This window comes from Heliconius melpomene, chromosome 12 (assembly GCF_056956725.1).
Source record: "Heliconius melpomene rosina isolate 202511_hmr_F chromosome 12, ASM5695672v1, whole genome shotgun sequence".
Classification (NCBI taxonomy): Eukaryota; Metazoa; Arthropoda; class Insecta; order Lepidoptera; family Nymphalidae; genus Heliconius; species Heliconius melpomene.
The window spans coordinates 8,069,997-8,087,289 of record NC_140400.1 but is presented as its reverse complement, the minus strand read 5'-3'; the positions used below and the strand labels follow the sequence as shown (position 1 = coordinate 8,087,289).

At 37.5% G+C, this 17,293-nt stretch overlaps 1 protein-coding gene across 1 annotated transcript in view; it reads right to left on the bottom strand.

Moving 5' to 3' along the window:
• The window catches only part of LOC146533736 (uncharacterized), a 75,660-nt gene extending 58,629 nt beyond the window's left edge, over positions 1 to 17,031 (bottom strand). The window contains exon 1 of the mRNA XM_085194260.1: positions 13,436 to 17,031. Within this exon, the coding sequence (XP_085050386.1) occupies positions 13,436 to 16,365 (2,930 nt within the window). The 5' untranslated portion in view covers positions 16,366 to 17,031. The remainder of the gene's footprint in view (positions 1 to 13,435) is intronic.
• Between the last annotated feature and the right edge of the window lie 262 nt (positions 17,032 to 17,293).

The window sequence follows — 17,293 nt, the reverse complement described above, 5'->3', positions numbered from 1 at the left end:
AATTGAGTGACTCTTTTTACAATTGTATCATTTTCTTCAAGTTAGTTACAGTGTAAGAATTTAATTGAATTAATAACTAATTAAAATAATTAACTTATTAACCTACTATGTAATAAAACACTTCTTTTTTAACCCCGCCACGTTTAGTTTTTATACAGAATTTCAAGAGAACGTTTTAATTAAAAGCTAAGTAATAACTGAAACAAATTCGATTATCCGTGGAATTCAAGATTTTTATCGCTAACTACAAATTAATTAATTTATTTTGTTATAATAATATATACTAAATAGTAATACACAAGTTCTCCAAACTTAATGTTTCTCCAGTGCAGTGACCCGACTTAACCAAATTTTTGTTTATAAGTATATTTTTTTAAGTAAATTTCGTCGTTGAGTTACGCCACACAAAAAAGCAATGTCATGAATTCGAACGATCGCCGAACTATATCCTATATAAGAAAATCGACGACCGACCTACTCAAAAGCCACGTAGTGCTTGTAAATTTTTCAGGGACAGAGTAAGTACGTTCACCGCTTAGTGTCGCTGTAAAAGGCAATAGGTGTAATGCTAACAGCATTAACTTTAAGTTCGAAAAGAAAAACAGAACGTCTTGAAAATAGGTTCCCTCTGCCTACCTTGCCTTATTATGTGGGATACATTGTGAAGCTGAAAATAATATAAACATTTACTCGAGAGAGTTTACCTACTTTTATAACATACAAAATGAAATACGTCGCCACTGTGCCATAATGACCTCAATACATTTTTAACATGCAAGAAATATTATTGAAATCAACTTTTCTCTCACGCTTTGTCTTACATAGCAGAGTAGGCAGAGGGAATCTGGTACTTAGACAATTTGTTTCACAACTTCCCTAATCTGAGAAGATATCAGAGGAAAACATGAGGGCTCCAATTTTGTAAAGTTGTAGAGGAAAAAATCGCTTATATTTTATGTATAAACGTTCCCTCAATGTGGATTTGAACTGACACCCATCAAATACATTTCGAAACGTCCATAGTATTAGTACTTTCCTAAACTAAAGCTATACGCCTTTTCCGACAGACCCATAAGAATCAATACCTAAGCGATAACGTCTTATTTCTTATTAAATTAACAAAAAAAATTGAAAGAAAGATAAAATTAGAACATACAAAAAACAACTTTAACAACCTACAAATAAAGTCGCTTTTCAATTAATCAATCAAATCTCAAAGGAAAATCAATGGACAAGACACACGTCCCGGACGAATCAATGTAGCGACAAGGGTGTGAAAGAGATGGACGTGTACGTTTTATGTGGGAGTGAAAGGGACAGAGCTATGCCAATTTATCGGCCCGGATTTTACTGCAGCCTGCATGTTTAATTAACACAAGGCTTGATTGAAACGCTATATATATATAAATTGTTAGTAAATATATATATATATAAATATTAGTAAAAAATATATAAAATTTTTACACCGTGAAGCCTTCGTGACGCAGTGGAAAGTTTAAGACTGACAACGCGAGGGTTGGGGGTACATAGTCGACTATTAAGTTCTAGTTTAATACGTGTTTCTTAAATAATAATCCCTTAAAGATAAAAGTAACAAATTGTAAATTATTAACAATTCATATCATCCCATTTTTTTGTTTTCAGCTTCACGAATTCTCCTGCACTTAGTAAGTAGGTAGAGGCAAAACGAAAACCTAGTGTAAAGGCACTCCGTTCCCATTAAGACACTTGCGTTCTCCACTATCCGCTATATTCTGCATTGCGAGATAATTGCCAAAACTCAAATATACCTAGCGTGATAAATTCTTAATTCTTAACAATGTTCCTTTCACCATTGGAAGAAAACATCGGGGTATTATCTACATATAAATATTGAAGTGTCGGATTCAACCAATCAGCGATCGTTGTCTTATGACGTCATTTGCTATATAATGATATATTTTATTTAATTCGCCGTCGTAGCGCAGAAGCACAGTATATCACTGTAAACGCAACGGTTGTGGATTCGATTTTTACTCGGGCTAATGAAATATTTTCATTTCTTCGCTCTGTCAACAAGAAAAAGCGCGACGTTGACTTTCAGCCACTCAACACGTGATAAAAATTGGGCGGAAAGTGGGGAATGTTTTAGTACTAGGTTGAAACCCTTTGCCTAACTGTCAATTAAAAGGAAAAGGTTATCTATGTCTATACTTATAATAAAATCGCAACGGATCGATGTCTGTATAGAAGAAAAAATTTTATTCGGGCCCTTTATTAATGTAATAGAACCCAAAACAATCTTTTTGTTTTGTCCGTTTGCCTGTTCTAATCTCAGAAACTACATTAAAGAAAGAAATATATCTATCTAAATTCTAATATCCTTTTATTTATTGGATCTAAACCAACAATTCCATATTCATGTATAACCAAAGATGACTTTTAGATTATTTTGTGGCACAATTAAACTATACCTTCTAAGTCTTTACTCAGCATTAAATTACATTGGCATTTACTGAAATGCCTTCAATTGTTTCTACTGACATTTTGAATGTTCGCGTTTCGTACTACTATAAAATATAGCTAAAACTCGCATTTCGGTCTACCTATCAATAAGGATGGCTATAGGATGAAAAATAGCCTAGATAATATAGACGTCTGATTGTAAACACGTTGGTTGTAGGTTCGATTCCCACACGGGGAAATGATTATATTTACTCGTAAATTATTTCTATTTTCCTTGCCTGTTACACACTTTATATAAAAAGCAGTGTAAACAGAAGAAACCTAGTGTTAATACACTAGGTTTCCCAATTTCCAGACATTTTCGTGTTAATTGATGGAATTCAACAACTTGCGTATTTCTTCTAAAGCAGCACAATGAGAATAATTTAATCCCCCGGAATAGGTATCGACCCCACTAACTATCATTGACGTTTATAGTCAGGCACGGTCCATTTTATGCTTTAATTAAAATAATAAATTTAATCAGCTTCACGCTGTATCCCGCACACAGCAGAGTACGCAGAAGGAACGTAGTGTTAAGACACTCCGTCCCCCACTTTCCGACCAATTCTGGAGGCATTGCGTGTTGAGCGGCTTTGCCTGGGCACCAGAGCGAAGACATGGAAATATAAACGTAAATATATATTTCATTTCCTCGAGTGGGAATCGAACCCATAACTGTCGCGTTACAGTTTCAAATAAGTAAAACAAGCATGTAGTAGGTAATAAAGTTGGATATTCCAATATAAGTGCCACTGTACGTTGCAACATTTTAGTGTGGAATTTCTACATTGTACTAGTATGTCCAATTTAACAAAACGTACGTATTGCGTTTTTTTTTAAACCGACGTCAAAAGAAGGAGGTTGTGAGTTAGTCATGTATGTATGTTCTCATATTTTATACATTTATTAATTCTGATCTAATATACAATACTCAATGTTTCTAATACGAGCGAAAAGCAGAGAGTCTAGTGTCATGATTGTAGATTATCTCCACATTCTTTCCTATATGAGGAGTATACCGTGAAGCTATCTAAGATATATCAGAACACGAGCGAAGGTTTTCCACGTGATCGAATATTCGATGGGAATGGTATTAATGTCTGAAATTGCAGCCAGTAGTCGCTAACTATCGGTTTTTATTTTATAAGATAAAGTATATAAACATTTTTGTTAACATTATTTAAGAAAATCGGCAAAGAATAAAAGGAGCTAAATCGAATTTGGGCGGAAAGTGGAGAACGAAGAATCTTGACACTAGTTTCTTCTGCCTACCCTGCTACACGCGAGATACAAGTTAAAGCTAAAGAAACAAATGCTTTGCTTTTCTCGCTAAGGTTACAATACAAAGCGCTGCGTTAAGTGCCGCCACTCAACACGTAATGTCTCGAAAATTGGGGAGAGAGAAGATACGAGTAAACAGCCGATTTCCCATCCTTCATAGGTTATTCCAAGTGACCTGAATCACTAATATCTAGTAGCCTAGTACTTATCTGTGTACGTCATAGCGGACCTTGGGGTGGAATATTAGATGAAGGTTTGAATTTTTTATTATTACTTTCCCCTTACTTTTGTGAAACAAAAGTTGTTTTTAACTATATAATTGGAGATTGGCAAATTGTACGTCTAACATATATGGAAAGTATCAAAGATTTTTTTGCTTCACGCTGTATCCCGCACCTCATTTCTCACGCACCGCCTACATTCAAAACATTGGCTGTTGACTTTCTGAAATTTAGATATTGGATAGAAATGGAAATAACTCATTGCATCAAGTGGGCATTGAACTCACAACCATCATTTTAATCGATTTCATCCCACTTTTTTTTGACAACCTTTTCATAAATTTCTTTATATACAAATATTACGAAATCTACATAGTAATAGATAGGTAAAGCAAACTTGTACCCCTTTTACAAAGATTGTGATGATGGAGGAGTGTGAACTTTGGCACAGTTATAGTTTAAAATCTAATATTTTGCTCAAATAATACATTAAAAAAAAACATTAAACTTACTATTAATTTGAAAATATATACTTTTGTATAAAGTGACGTACACGTTGCTATGGTAACGCGTATTTCACGCGTCAATTGGTTCTCCAGTATTCATTAATATACATAAGCAAATTAATTAAAAAAAATAATTGAGGCTAGTCGTCGGACAGAACAGCAATTTTAAACACGACAGATTGTGGGTTCAAATCCCACTCAAAGAAATAAAATAATTAATATTTTATTTTTTTCGTTCTGGCAATGAGGTTAGGCGCAGCGTTAAATTTCGCCACTCAACACACAAGGCCTCCATAAAAGTAGGAAAAGGAAATGTCTTAGTGGGAACTAATTGTCTTAACACTAGGTTCCCATGTTCCCTCCTTGCTATAAGCATAAGGGATTTAGCGTGAAGCTAAAATAAACAAAAAAATATTAAATCGTACCGTTCAGTAGTCTCACTTATATAATAGAAATGAAACAAAACAAACAGAAAATTACCTAGCGCGGACTTCACAAAGAAACTTCATATTAAATTCATAATGAAATTGCTACAATAATTGAATGCTGTATTTATATTGTAGTGTATGTAGAACAACATGTAGGTACGTGAAAAATAATATAGTTCAAATGTAAGTTTAAGTTTTAGATATTGGTAGCGAAGGGGCACAAGAATGTGACTTGAGCGATTGTGGGTTCGATTCCCACTCGTAAAAATGAAATATTTATTTAAATTTATATTTTCATTTCTTCGCTTTAGTGTCGAGGCAAAACGCGGTGTCCAGTTCCGCCACTCAACACGTAATGCCTCCAGTATTCAGCGGAAAGTGGGGAACGGTATGTCTTAACATGTTCCCTTTGTCTATCATGCTATATGCAAAAGAGATAAAACAAAAAAATATATTACAATTGATTATTACAATCGATTTTGGGTTCGATTCGATCCTCGCTCTGAAAACGAGGCAAAGCGCGGCGTTGGGTTCCGCAACTCAACAAGCAAAGCCAGGTTTTAAAGGTTCCCTTTGCGTACTTTGCTAAAAAAAAAATATTAAATCTGCCTAAGTGCACTACATTTAACAACAGTTGTCGTTTAAATACCGTATTGTTTTTGAAACACAACTATACCGCCTACAATTTAATTATTAACATAGAAATTTAAATATAAAAATAACATCAAATTCAAATTCAAATTCAAATTATAAGCACTTTTGAATCGTCGAATGAACATATGAACAAAAAGCTACCACCGGTTCGGAAGGCAGTTCTGCTGAGAAGAGCCGGCAAGAAACTCAACAGTTGCTCTTTTCAAAATCAATGGTACAATCTATTACATTTGCTGGCATCATATTTATTGATTACTAGCGGACGCGCGCAGCTTCGCTTGCATATTTAGGGGTGAATTCTAATAAACCACGAAACATATGTTCAATGAAATATTTTTAAGTCTAAATTTCAAATTTTATAATAATCGGTGGCGTTTTAAACATTTTTCCATACAAACTTTCAACCCCTTATTTGCACCCTTAGGGGGTGAATTCTAGAAAACCATGAAACATATGTTCAATTAAATATTTTTAAGAGTCTAAATATCAAATTTTATAAAAATCGGTGGCGATTTAAGAATTTTCCCATACAAACTTTCAACCCCTTATTTGCACCCTTTGGGGGAGAATTCTAGAAAACGATGAAACACGTGTTCAATTAAATACTTTTAAAAATCTAAATTTCAAATTTTATAAAAAACGGTGCCGATTTAAATTTTTTTCCATACAAACTCTGAACCCCTATTTCACCCCTTTAGGGTTAAAATTTTTCAAAATCCCTTCTTAGTGGATGTCCAGATTACGAAAGTAAACTTTTGTCCAAATTTCACGTTTGTACGCATAGCGGTTACGGCTGTGCGTGCGTCTTACCTCAGTCAGTGAGGACAAGTCCTTTTATATATATAGATTATTAACTATTGAAATATATAAAATATATAAATATATACAATACAGGTTGTCTTCCAACTAAAAATTAGGGCAGACGGCCGGGAATAGCCAACTCTATAGAGATAGACATTTTAGTTGCAAATTTAGAGTTACTGCCGAAGTTGGAGTCCGACAGGTATTTTAGATTGCGATAAATATAAACGTTTCAGTTCAGTAGTTTCAAAATATCTCGACAATTTATTAAAATTCCTCATTGTTTTAGATTTATTGAAATTAAATAAAATATAAGTCGATTTATTTGACATGGCGCTGTTAAAGAAAAAATTGACGGCATTAACTTTTTTTATTGAAATTAAGTCGTAGGGGAGCACTAAATAAGTATTTTTGGAAATTCCTACGGGAACGGGAGGTTTTCCATTTTACGTCCGTGCAAGCAAAATTGCGGGGGACGACTATTCTCAGAAAAATATTTAGAAGTCTATTCTACGAATGCTTAAAACTGAGCCAGCCAGTATCTACCTACAAAAAAGTGTACAAAATTTAAGATACGTAATTAAAAAAAACTGTAAGCTGAGCCTTGAAAATACGAACACCTGTAATGTAATTATAAATAATTATAATTACATAAGAATATTTCATGAAATTTTATGTAATGAAAGTTATTTTATATATTTTTTATTTTACTTATTTCAGGCATTTTTGCGACCTAACTCAAGAGAATTAAGGAAATATAAACATACGTAAAAGAAGACAGAGTGTCCTAACACTAATAACTCTGCGTAACCTGTTACAGACGGAAAAATAATAATATTACTGAATAAAAAAATTAAATAACTACCATTTCATTTATTGCTCACGTACTAACTGCTTAAAATATTTCTAATTTAATATGCAAAGATAAAAGAAAAATGCTCGAATCTGTTCCACTTCCCACTGCGAATGCAACAGGGTGAAACCCTTGCTTATCGGGCTTATTAGTGCGCGTCTCATTACAGTTCTTTGTTCTACCGCCGTACCTATACATACGTAAGTTGTAATGTTCTTTTTTGTTAATTTTACCCCCTTTTCCCTCTTTTTTTTGTGTGTTTGAGGGTAAGTGACTTTTGTCATTTTTCTCACCGTTTTCTACCAGTTTTGGGGATAGTGTTTGCCCTTTTAAGTGGTGGTCGTTCGTAAGATCTAACTTTTTTTTTCACCAAGTCGGAAAAGACCAAGAATATTAATATTAAAAGTGATATTTAAATTTCTTTGAAATGGGATATTGACATTCTTATTGCAACAGTTAATTTTAACTTTTCAACTAAACTAAAAGAAAATAAAAATTCAACTACAAAGAAATTTCGATTAGGGGAATTGTGCTTAAGATGACATACTTTTTGTTTGAAGACAAATATTTCAAATAAATAAAGTCATCTGAGAACAGCATATTGCGTATACTATTATATATTTCATAATCAACGAAATTATTTTAGTTTCAGGACAATCATCTTTCAAACATCATAAATACAAACAAAAATCGCACTTGGGTCGACCAGTGTAAGACGACATATCTACAGGGTAAAATGACATACTTAGTATGTGGCATAAAAACGCCATCATTATTTGTCGAGCATAGTTCACAAATAAATAGTTTCTTCTTTGCTGGGGGGCTTTTAAACAGTATTAAGGCCAGATTCATACATGTTGCAAATTTTATGAGGTTGGATTCCGTTATCAGTCACTTCCTTTTCCAAAAGGGAAATAAGCTTCGTCACTTGCGGCTATTGAATGCCCTTGCTCTAGCAGCCTTATCCATGTCTTCTTGTGACCAATATTTATTCGTTTGTAATTGCCAGGCATTTTGTAGGTAAAGCAAAAAAATACATCGATTCTATTTATAAGGGTAAGATAGTATGCCATCTTATACTCAAGTTTTGTATGTCATCTTACCCAATAGATATATGAATTTAATTTTAACCGTTGTGACAAAAGTTTATAGGTTAGGATGCGCTTTTAGCGTTAGTTGTGTCATATAATAATCCTATTTTACATTTATAATTAGTTCAAATAGAAAATCTTTATCTTACATGTCTTTTCACCATCAAGCAAAAGCGAAAGAAAAATTTGTTGCAATTGAAAATAACGAAAACATGAATTACTTGCCCATCTGCATTCACTTTCAGCCATACTGAATTTAAGCACTAGCTGCATCTACAGACACTCTCTAAAACGTCACAGGATCGCACTTAGCGCTAATAGTTTCATCAATATTGGTAGTGTGTCATCTTATCATAGTATGCCATCTTGAGCACAATTCCCCTATATATTTTCTAGATTCTAATATTAATATCTAATTGAAATACGCTCTTGAGATATTGAACAAAAGTTTTGCTACAGGCAGGTAGGTAGTCTCGCTAAAACGAAATTATTATACTTGTGTAACGACGTACAAAAAAAAATTAAAATTCCAGTATTCCAGTGAATCGTTAGACATTTTTTTTCATCTTTATGTAAAAGAGGGTGCGAGCGCGAGCGGGCGCGGGGTCGGAAAACTTTGTCCACGCTAAAAGGGGTCGCTTTTAATAAAATTTTTCCTCCATGTAATCCCACACGAACCTCTGCTTAATAAATATTATTTTCCTTTTCATAATAATAATATTCTGTGTATATTTTAGCGGAGCTTTCACTGTAATTATAATTGGAAATTATAATGTAATATGTTTTATATTAAAACGGCACGGTGTAGTTAAAACATTTTTGTGTGTACAAGTATTTTTGATTTTGATGTGGGTTTGATATTGGCTTCACTCACTATTGTATCCCGCATATAACACGGCAGGCAGAGGGAACCTTTTGTTACGACACTCCGTTCCCCACTTTCCTCCTAATTATCGAGACATTGTGTGTTGAGTGGAGAAACTCAAAGCCGTGTTTATTGTTATAAAATAATACATTCATTCTCCCAAGCGGGAATAGAACCCACAATTGGACCGTTTATTTTGAAAGTGGTGTAAGTCCATTTTCTTTTGTTTCGAGAAAATTAAAGGTTAGTATGTCGATGATTATGCAATTTCATTTACCGACCGATTTTAAGTTGTTCAAAATATGGGTTTTTTTTGAGAAATTAAACACGGACTAGTTATATATAAAAAAATACATTAAATTAAGCATGAATTACGTGATATCTCATTTTTCTCAAAAATGGACTTACACCACTTTCAAAATAAACGGTCCAATTGTCGCGTTGGCAGTCAGAAGTAATAGATAAGCCTCAGCCATCAGCCTCTTGATATTTGATGACATTCGAATAGGGAGATAAAAATATTGTCAACGTTTTATACTGCATGTAACAGGATAGACGGAGAAAACGTAGAGACAAGATACTCCGCTGTGAGTGGCAGAGCTCAACGTCGCGACCCTTTTTGACGCAGCGGAGAAATGAGAACAATTCAGGAATATTTGTAGCTGTTATACTTAAAAAAAATGCAGGAACAAAACAAAATGGCAAATTGATAGGTTCGCCTCTGCCTGCCTGCATTATGTGACATACATATATATAAAAAATAGACAAATTATCGCCATTTACCACTAGTGTCTTCAAAATAGGGCAATAAATAAAGTGGGGGCCGGGGTGTTTTAAATAGGTTCACTCTGCCTAACCTGCTATATGCAACAACCATTTATAATGATGAATTAATAAAATATGTTTTTATATTAAAAGTATATTTTATTAAAAACAGCTTCACGCTATATCCCGCACACAGAAAAGTAGGCAGAGGGAACGTAGTGTCAAGACACTCCGTTCCCCACTTTTCACTGAATTTTGGTTATATTTTATTCATTCATCTATTACCGATTACATTATGAAAGTGACGTATGCAATTTATTTAAATTGAACGTCCCTCATATTTGCATTTGCGAGCTTACGTGGTGCAACAGACAGGATCGCTTTAGGCCAGGTTGAGATAGAAGGGAGGATCATTTAAATAATATTTTGAAAATTATTTTTAATACCTAAAATAAATTTTCGGTTTACTCAGATTGAGAAGTAACTATATTTTTTATTCTGCTTCATAGCAGAGTAGGCAGAGGGAACCTGGGTATCTAGTGTAAAGATTTTCCGTTCCCATTAAGACACTTCTGTTTCCAACTTTCCGTCGAATTGCGTGTTAAGTGGAGGAACTCTACGCCGCGGTTTACCTCATTACCCGTAGGAGAAAATATTAAATATTTCCTTTACTATTTAATGTAAAAATTACAATGTATTAATATAAGTACCTATACAATGTTGAATATAACGGGATATGAATCCTCTTTTAGAAATTAAGTGCAAATTCGAATCCGCTATGTTTATTGATATTATTCTTCTAAATATTTTTCTCTGTTTAGTATGGAATAATACTCTTAAAAATATGTTTCAATTTGTTAGCATTAAGTGTACCGTTCCACTTAGCAGGCAATATTTTTAAACAGAATAAAATATGAGCCAAGCGTGAAGATAAATTAAGCATAAATAAATTTTTAACGTTGAATGTTATAATCACTGTATATGTTATGGATTTTTTAAAATTTCCGTTAGAAAAAAAACAGTGCCCCCATTCTCTTTCTCAGGGGTTGGGTACCGCCAATCAACACAATGTGTCTTGACATTAGATTCTCTAGTAGGCATAGGCTATCTCTATAGTTCTCTATCCTGCTATATAAGGGATAAAGCGTGAACCATGTCCTTTTTATAGTGACGCAGTGTATTGTGTGATATAAAATCGGCTACTTCCGTATTTCATTACACTTTAGAATCGTATAAAATCTAGACATACTAATGTAATACAGCTCAAGGCCGTGGTGGCGCAGGGTGTGAATGAACGCGACGGTTGTGGATTCGATCCCCTCCCGGGGATATTAAGGATTCACTCTGGTATCAAGGTAAAAGCCCGTCGTTGGGTTCCGCCACTCAACCCGCAATGCCTCGAACAATACAGTGAAAAGTGGGGGGTGTTTTATCGGATATATCGGAAAATCGTGAAGCTGATTTTTTTTTTGTAAAAATGAAAAGCGCTTTTCTCAAAAGCTACTGGTTTGAATTGAAAAATAAGTTGTATTGTTAGTAGTTCATTTAAAGAAGAAAGCTATAGTCTATATTGGATTACGTTAACCCTTTCCATGCAACCCATTTAATTATATCTACTGGAAGTAGGTGTTATGTGTCATACATAACTCTCACCTATTTCGCTCAACCATTCGACCTTGCGGGCGAAGCCGCAGGTAAATGCTAGTGTAACATAAAGCTTTATAAAATGTAGGTCAGTTAGTCGTTCAATTGATTTCCAATAATCTAAGTGTATATTTATATAGATTTGATGCTATCGTGGCGTAATGGGTCGGATAGTCTGAATGTATTTCGTCACCCTGACAAGAAAAATCACGGCGTTGAGTTTCGTCACTAGATTCCCTCTGCCAACATTGCTTTGGGGGAAAATTATGAAGTTTTATCTATATATCTGACTAGCGCCGCCCGCGGCTTCGCCTGCGTGAACTACTTTATTATTAATTTCTGTCTCCAAGAGTACCTACGTCCTATAAGTGACGTCCATGCATATTTTGACACTCCTAGCATTTGTAGTAAAGAAGTTTCATACAAACTTTCAACCCCAAAAACAACCCCTTAAAAGTCGAATATTACAAATTCCAGTCTTAGCGAGCACCTACGTCCTATAAGTAACTCCTAATCCAAAATTTGAGATTCCTAGCACTTGTAGTTTCTGAGATTTCGTGATGAGTGAGTGACCTTTCGATTATATATATATATATATAGATATAGATTAAAGAATTTTACGAATTGCAAGGTAGCTGAAAACCTTTAAAATAAAGGCATCAATATTATATTCATAAGAGACTTCTGGTATGGTATGGATTGGCTTCGCCTACGCAAGTTCAATGTGTAAAAAAAGAGCAGTAAGTGGAGAACGGAGTATTTTAACACTTAGATCTTTAAGACGAGTAATGATGAACGTTACTCATCTCCTTAAAGTCACGATTATCTTAAACTACTGAAATGATGTTTTTTTGGAAAATGTACAAAATTTAACTAACTAGACTTTAACTTTAAATGTCCGCTACTCAATGATAATTGTTAATAGTAAAAATGCTATTTATTCAATAATCTTAAAAAAAAAATTAAGTCTTATTCCATAATCCCCATTAAGAATAAAAAAATATGTAGATTTAATAGTTTTTTTATATATTTTTCCTCAGCATAGTTATATCCTTAGTGTAAAATAACACTTTAAAAATATTAAAGTTTCATAGTTCATAGAGTTCATAAAAATATTAAAGTTTCATAGTTTCTAGGTACATCACTCATTCATTCATAATTAAATATGAAGAACAAGTCGGTCGTTTGTTCATAAATAACATTACATTACAGCATCCGGTTCGCAATTGCATCGTAAATATCGTACGCTATCTGTTCATTCCTAACGATATCACAATTATAGAGTACTATTACCTTCTTGTTAGTTCTTTGTGGTTATGTTTTCTTTGGGATGTGGCTTCTAGAATTGGAGCTTAGTTCCCTATTTTTTGCACATTTTTCACTCGTGCTTTTTCTTGTTAAGTGCGCGGAAATAAAAATAATTCATTCCCCCAATGGGGGTGCGAAGCCGCTATCATAGCGATTACAATCAGACGTTTTGTCGCTGAAGCACGACGGCCTCAAAAGGACTCATTGTAGGAGCGGTTATAATATACGTAATATTAAATATTATAGACATGTAAGATTCATCTATAAAATCAAATTAAACTTGACAAAGACAAAATGAACATAGACAACAGCGAAAGCTAGTTCAAAATGTTAGTAAGCTAATTATATATTCGTATCACGTCGAAATCTTTGCGCAGATATCTGCATTTATTATTTCTATCCTGTAATGTATGGATGCCATTGTTATGCTAATGTGACATCTTGTTTTCAAGGAAATATAAAAAATATGAAAAAAACGTTTACAATATAATATATTTTTAGAATAAATATAAATATAAAAAATAGACTTACTTGCCGAATAATGGGTGCCATAAGTGGAATGATGATGGATCGTGAGGATGCGGCGGCATGTGCGGTGTTGGCTCCCCCAACGGCGTTGTGCTCCCAACCTCCGGCTCCTCGCGCCGTCGTCCCATCGCTGATGTCGGCGTCGTAGAAGACCGTCTCGAAGACACCCCAGAGGCCGCCGCTGCCGCAGCGGATGGCTCAAGCAAATTGTGCAAAGACTTCACACTTATCCTCGGCCTAGAAGACTCTTGCGATCTTTGTTGTCCTTCAGACTGCTTCACAGATTGCAAGTAGTTGTTATTCGGATAATAAGGAGAGTTTGGACTCTTCTGCTGCGAAGTTCGCGGTGATCGCTGGTTACCCATCATTTGCGGGTTGAAATATGGTATTTGTAAACCCGGTAATGGCATATTGGGCCTCATGTTCGTATTCATCCCCGGATACATGCCCTGTAGGAACGGGCTATGACCCATTGGCCTTTGGTTGTTATAGTTGTGGGCAATTGGACTCGTTCTAGCCGAAGAATGAGGTTTATTTGCTTGATGATTTTTAGTGGAATGCACATAAGGATTTTGAACGTCACTTGACTTTGAAAGTTCTTTCAACTGATCACTAACTGTTTTAGACCGTTGTGAAGACGACGCGTTCGCGTGCGACATCGCTTCCTGCCACATAGCGAACTGCAACCGATTATCGTAGTCCTGCATAGGTTGCATCATGGGAAATCCTCCAGGACCCATGAAACGTGACGAAGGATTAAACATTTGAGTAAGGTCAGGATAGTTTTGCCCCGAGTAACCCGACGAATTTAAAGCTTTTAAAAAGTCCATATTTTGAGAGCACGCGGCCATCGCTTCTAATTGGCTTAGGTATGGTAACCATAGCATTTGGTTTAGAGCTGCTGATGTAGCTGCATCTATATCTCCCGCTAGAGCATCCATTGACGGTATTGGTTTGGGCTGACTAGTCTGATCAGGATGTGAGGTGGTCGTCTGCTCTCTAGGAGTAAAGCTTGTTGGTTTCGAAGACGAGGAAGGTCTCGTTTCTTTCTCCTTTTCTTTGTGATTTGTAGTACTAGTATTAGAAGTAGAACTCTGTGACTGGTGGGGTTGTTGTTGTTCTCCCTCTTGTATTATTTTTTCAAGCTGCGATAAAGATATCAGAATAATATCTGGATCTTGTAACAGAGCCGGATAGGCAAAAGCTTGTGGAAGTCTAAGCTCAGGCCTTTGTATGAGTAAAGCAGGTATTTTTGTGCCGGGGTTTGCTAAAATTTCTTTGATTTTATCTTTAGGAATTAATAGTGGATCTGGGATGTTAAAGTCGGGATTTGATTTTAAAATGTTAAATTGTTTCATAGGGCTCATTTCTTCGCACGGTTTACTAACATGTTTCTCTAATTTTTTTGTTAACTGTTCTTCACTACACTTACTAAAAACTTTACTTATCTTCGCCAACTCTTCCGAAGATTCGCTTTTTAGTTTCTTCTCCTGTGGTTCGCCGAATTCCTTGTTTAATTTCCTTATTTCATCAGAACAACTTGATACTGTTGGACTTGCTGATTTTCTATGTTTTCCCAAATTTAAAGGTTCACATTGTTGTTTGGTTATAGTAACTTCAGATGTATACATTTTTGGTGAAGGTGAAGAAAGTAGTGTTTCTAAAAACAAGGTTTGTTTACTTTTTGTTAATGGCATAGTAAATATTTCAGGGGAAGATGGTACAGCAGGTATCCCGCTAGGTTGTGGAGATTGCATTGCGTCTGACTCTCTAGACGGTGCCCGCGGTATATCCATTCTTCTCGGCGACGCATGCGGTGTGGGTTGACGCCTATGTACCGTTAAATCTTTAGGTTGATCGTCGCTTTTGTCAGACGCATTATCTTCAAGATTCGACGTATCCATATCATTAGCATGTGTCAGAGAAGAATTTGTGACATTCTTTAAGCTTAAATCTGTAGGAAGCATTTCCTCGTTTTCAATTAGCTCATTATGATTGTTCTGTAAAGGTTCTGATTGCTCTTTATCTTGCTCCTCTTCTTCTTCTGTATTATTACTGGCAAGATTGTCAGTGTCGTCTATATTTGCAAGTTTTGGCACAGGAGCTTCTGAAGATAAATTTTCTTCGTTAGGAGTCTCGTTTAGTGTGTTAATTTCACTTTGATCAGGTAGCTGAGCTTGCGTTCCAATAAATGCTTTATCATTAGAGTAATTCTCTGTTCCATCAACTACAGGCTCAGTATACATTTTATCCGACATGGCTACGTTATCATCTAAATTCTTATCGACACTGTCTTCATATTCTATGTGATTAGCTTCATTCAATTCATTCATTTCATGCAGCTCCGCATTTGATGTCAAATTTTCTACACCACATTGTTCTGTGTCTTGTGGCATAAATACTTCTTCGGATATGTATGTCTGCTCTACAGCTTGCCTGTGATCTGCTTGATTAAGGTGATCTCCAATATGATGAAGATGAAGCAGACCTTGTGCGGCAGTGATACTGCTTTGTGCAGGACACTCAAGTGTTTGTTCTAATCGGTTTATTATATCAGACACAGGTTCGTTATTTAACAGCATATGATCTTCTTCCTCATTATATTCACCAGATCCATGTACCATGTGCGCTAGTTTGTCAAGCGCCTGATCTAAAATTTGATTATCTTCGCAGCCCTTCTCTACTAGGGACTCAAGCAAAGCTTCGTCGTGAGGTCCTCCTAGTTCCGGCAGATAATGAGCTTCACTAATAGTTTCGAAAAGATCCTTATGAGCTCCCATCTCACCCGTGTACTCTTCGGGTCGATCTGGAAGCGCTTTCCGCTCGTAGTAAAGAGATTCGTCAGTCTGTTTGGCCTCACCGAGTTCGAAAGACATGACCTCGCGAGCGACCTCGTCTGGCGGCAAGAAGGGATAAGGAGCCGGACTGTCCATATCGAGAAGTCGCTCGCCCTGCTGCTGATTGAACTCTAGTTCCGCCACTGCGAGCAGATTGTCGAGCGGCGTCGGCTCCGCCGGCTGCGGCGGCCGCGGCACCGCTATGGTGTGCGACGGAATGTGGGACTCCAGGTCGGGATGTAGCCAGGTGCCGGGGAGAGGACACGCGGAGGACGCGGCGTGCTCGCCGGCGAGGGCGGGCGAGGCTGCGGAGCGCGCGCGACGAGAGCGCGAGCAGCGTCTGCGCCGGCGGCGGTCGCGCGGACGTCGGCGGGCGGGCGCGGGTGGCGGAGGCACGCGGATAGCGTTGTAGATCTCGGTGCGCGGGATGACGAGCCAGCCGGACTGTGTGCGCGCTATGCGAATGCGGTTGTGCGGGTCGTAGTCCTCGCAGCGGACTTCTTGCACGGTACCCTCGAGCTGGTGCACCCACAGGAACACGGGTCGCAGGCGCGGGGCCGGGGGCGCGGGCGACAGCGCTGGCGCGGCGCTGCGCGCGCGGCGCCGGTGCGGCACGAGCGGGGCACGGGGCGGGGGCGCACTGTGGCCGCGCGCGGCATCGAGGCGGGCGGCGCGAGGCTCGCCGCCGCCGCCGGGAGCCCGCGGAGACACTCCGGGCGCCGCACGACACTCTCAGGCGACGACCGCGCGGACGCGGCCCCGAGGCGGACTGGCGGCCCGACTCGCCCCGCCCCCGCGCGCCCCGCCGCCGCGCCCCGCCCAGCATCGATCCGCGCCGCCTGCACGCCCTGCACCCGCACGTAAACACGCCGGCCGCCCCGCCCGCCCCGCGCGCCCCCCCGGCCCCCGGCCGCGCGCCGCCGCGCTGCGTGCCCTCGTTAATCTTAAATCCATATCTGTGCGCCGCGGCGTCGGTCGTAGCGACCCGGACGGACCTCCGGAACCTTTCACCGTATTCCTAACT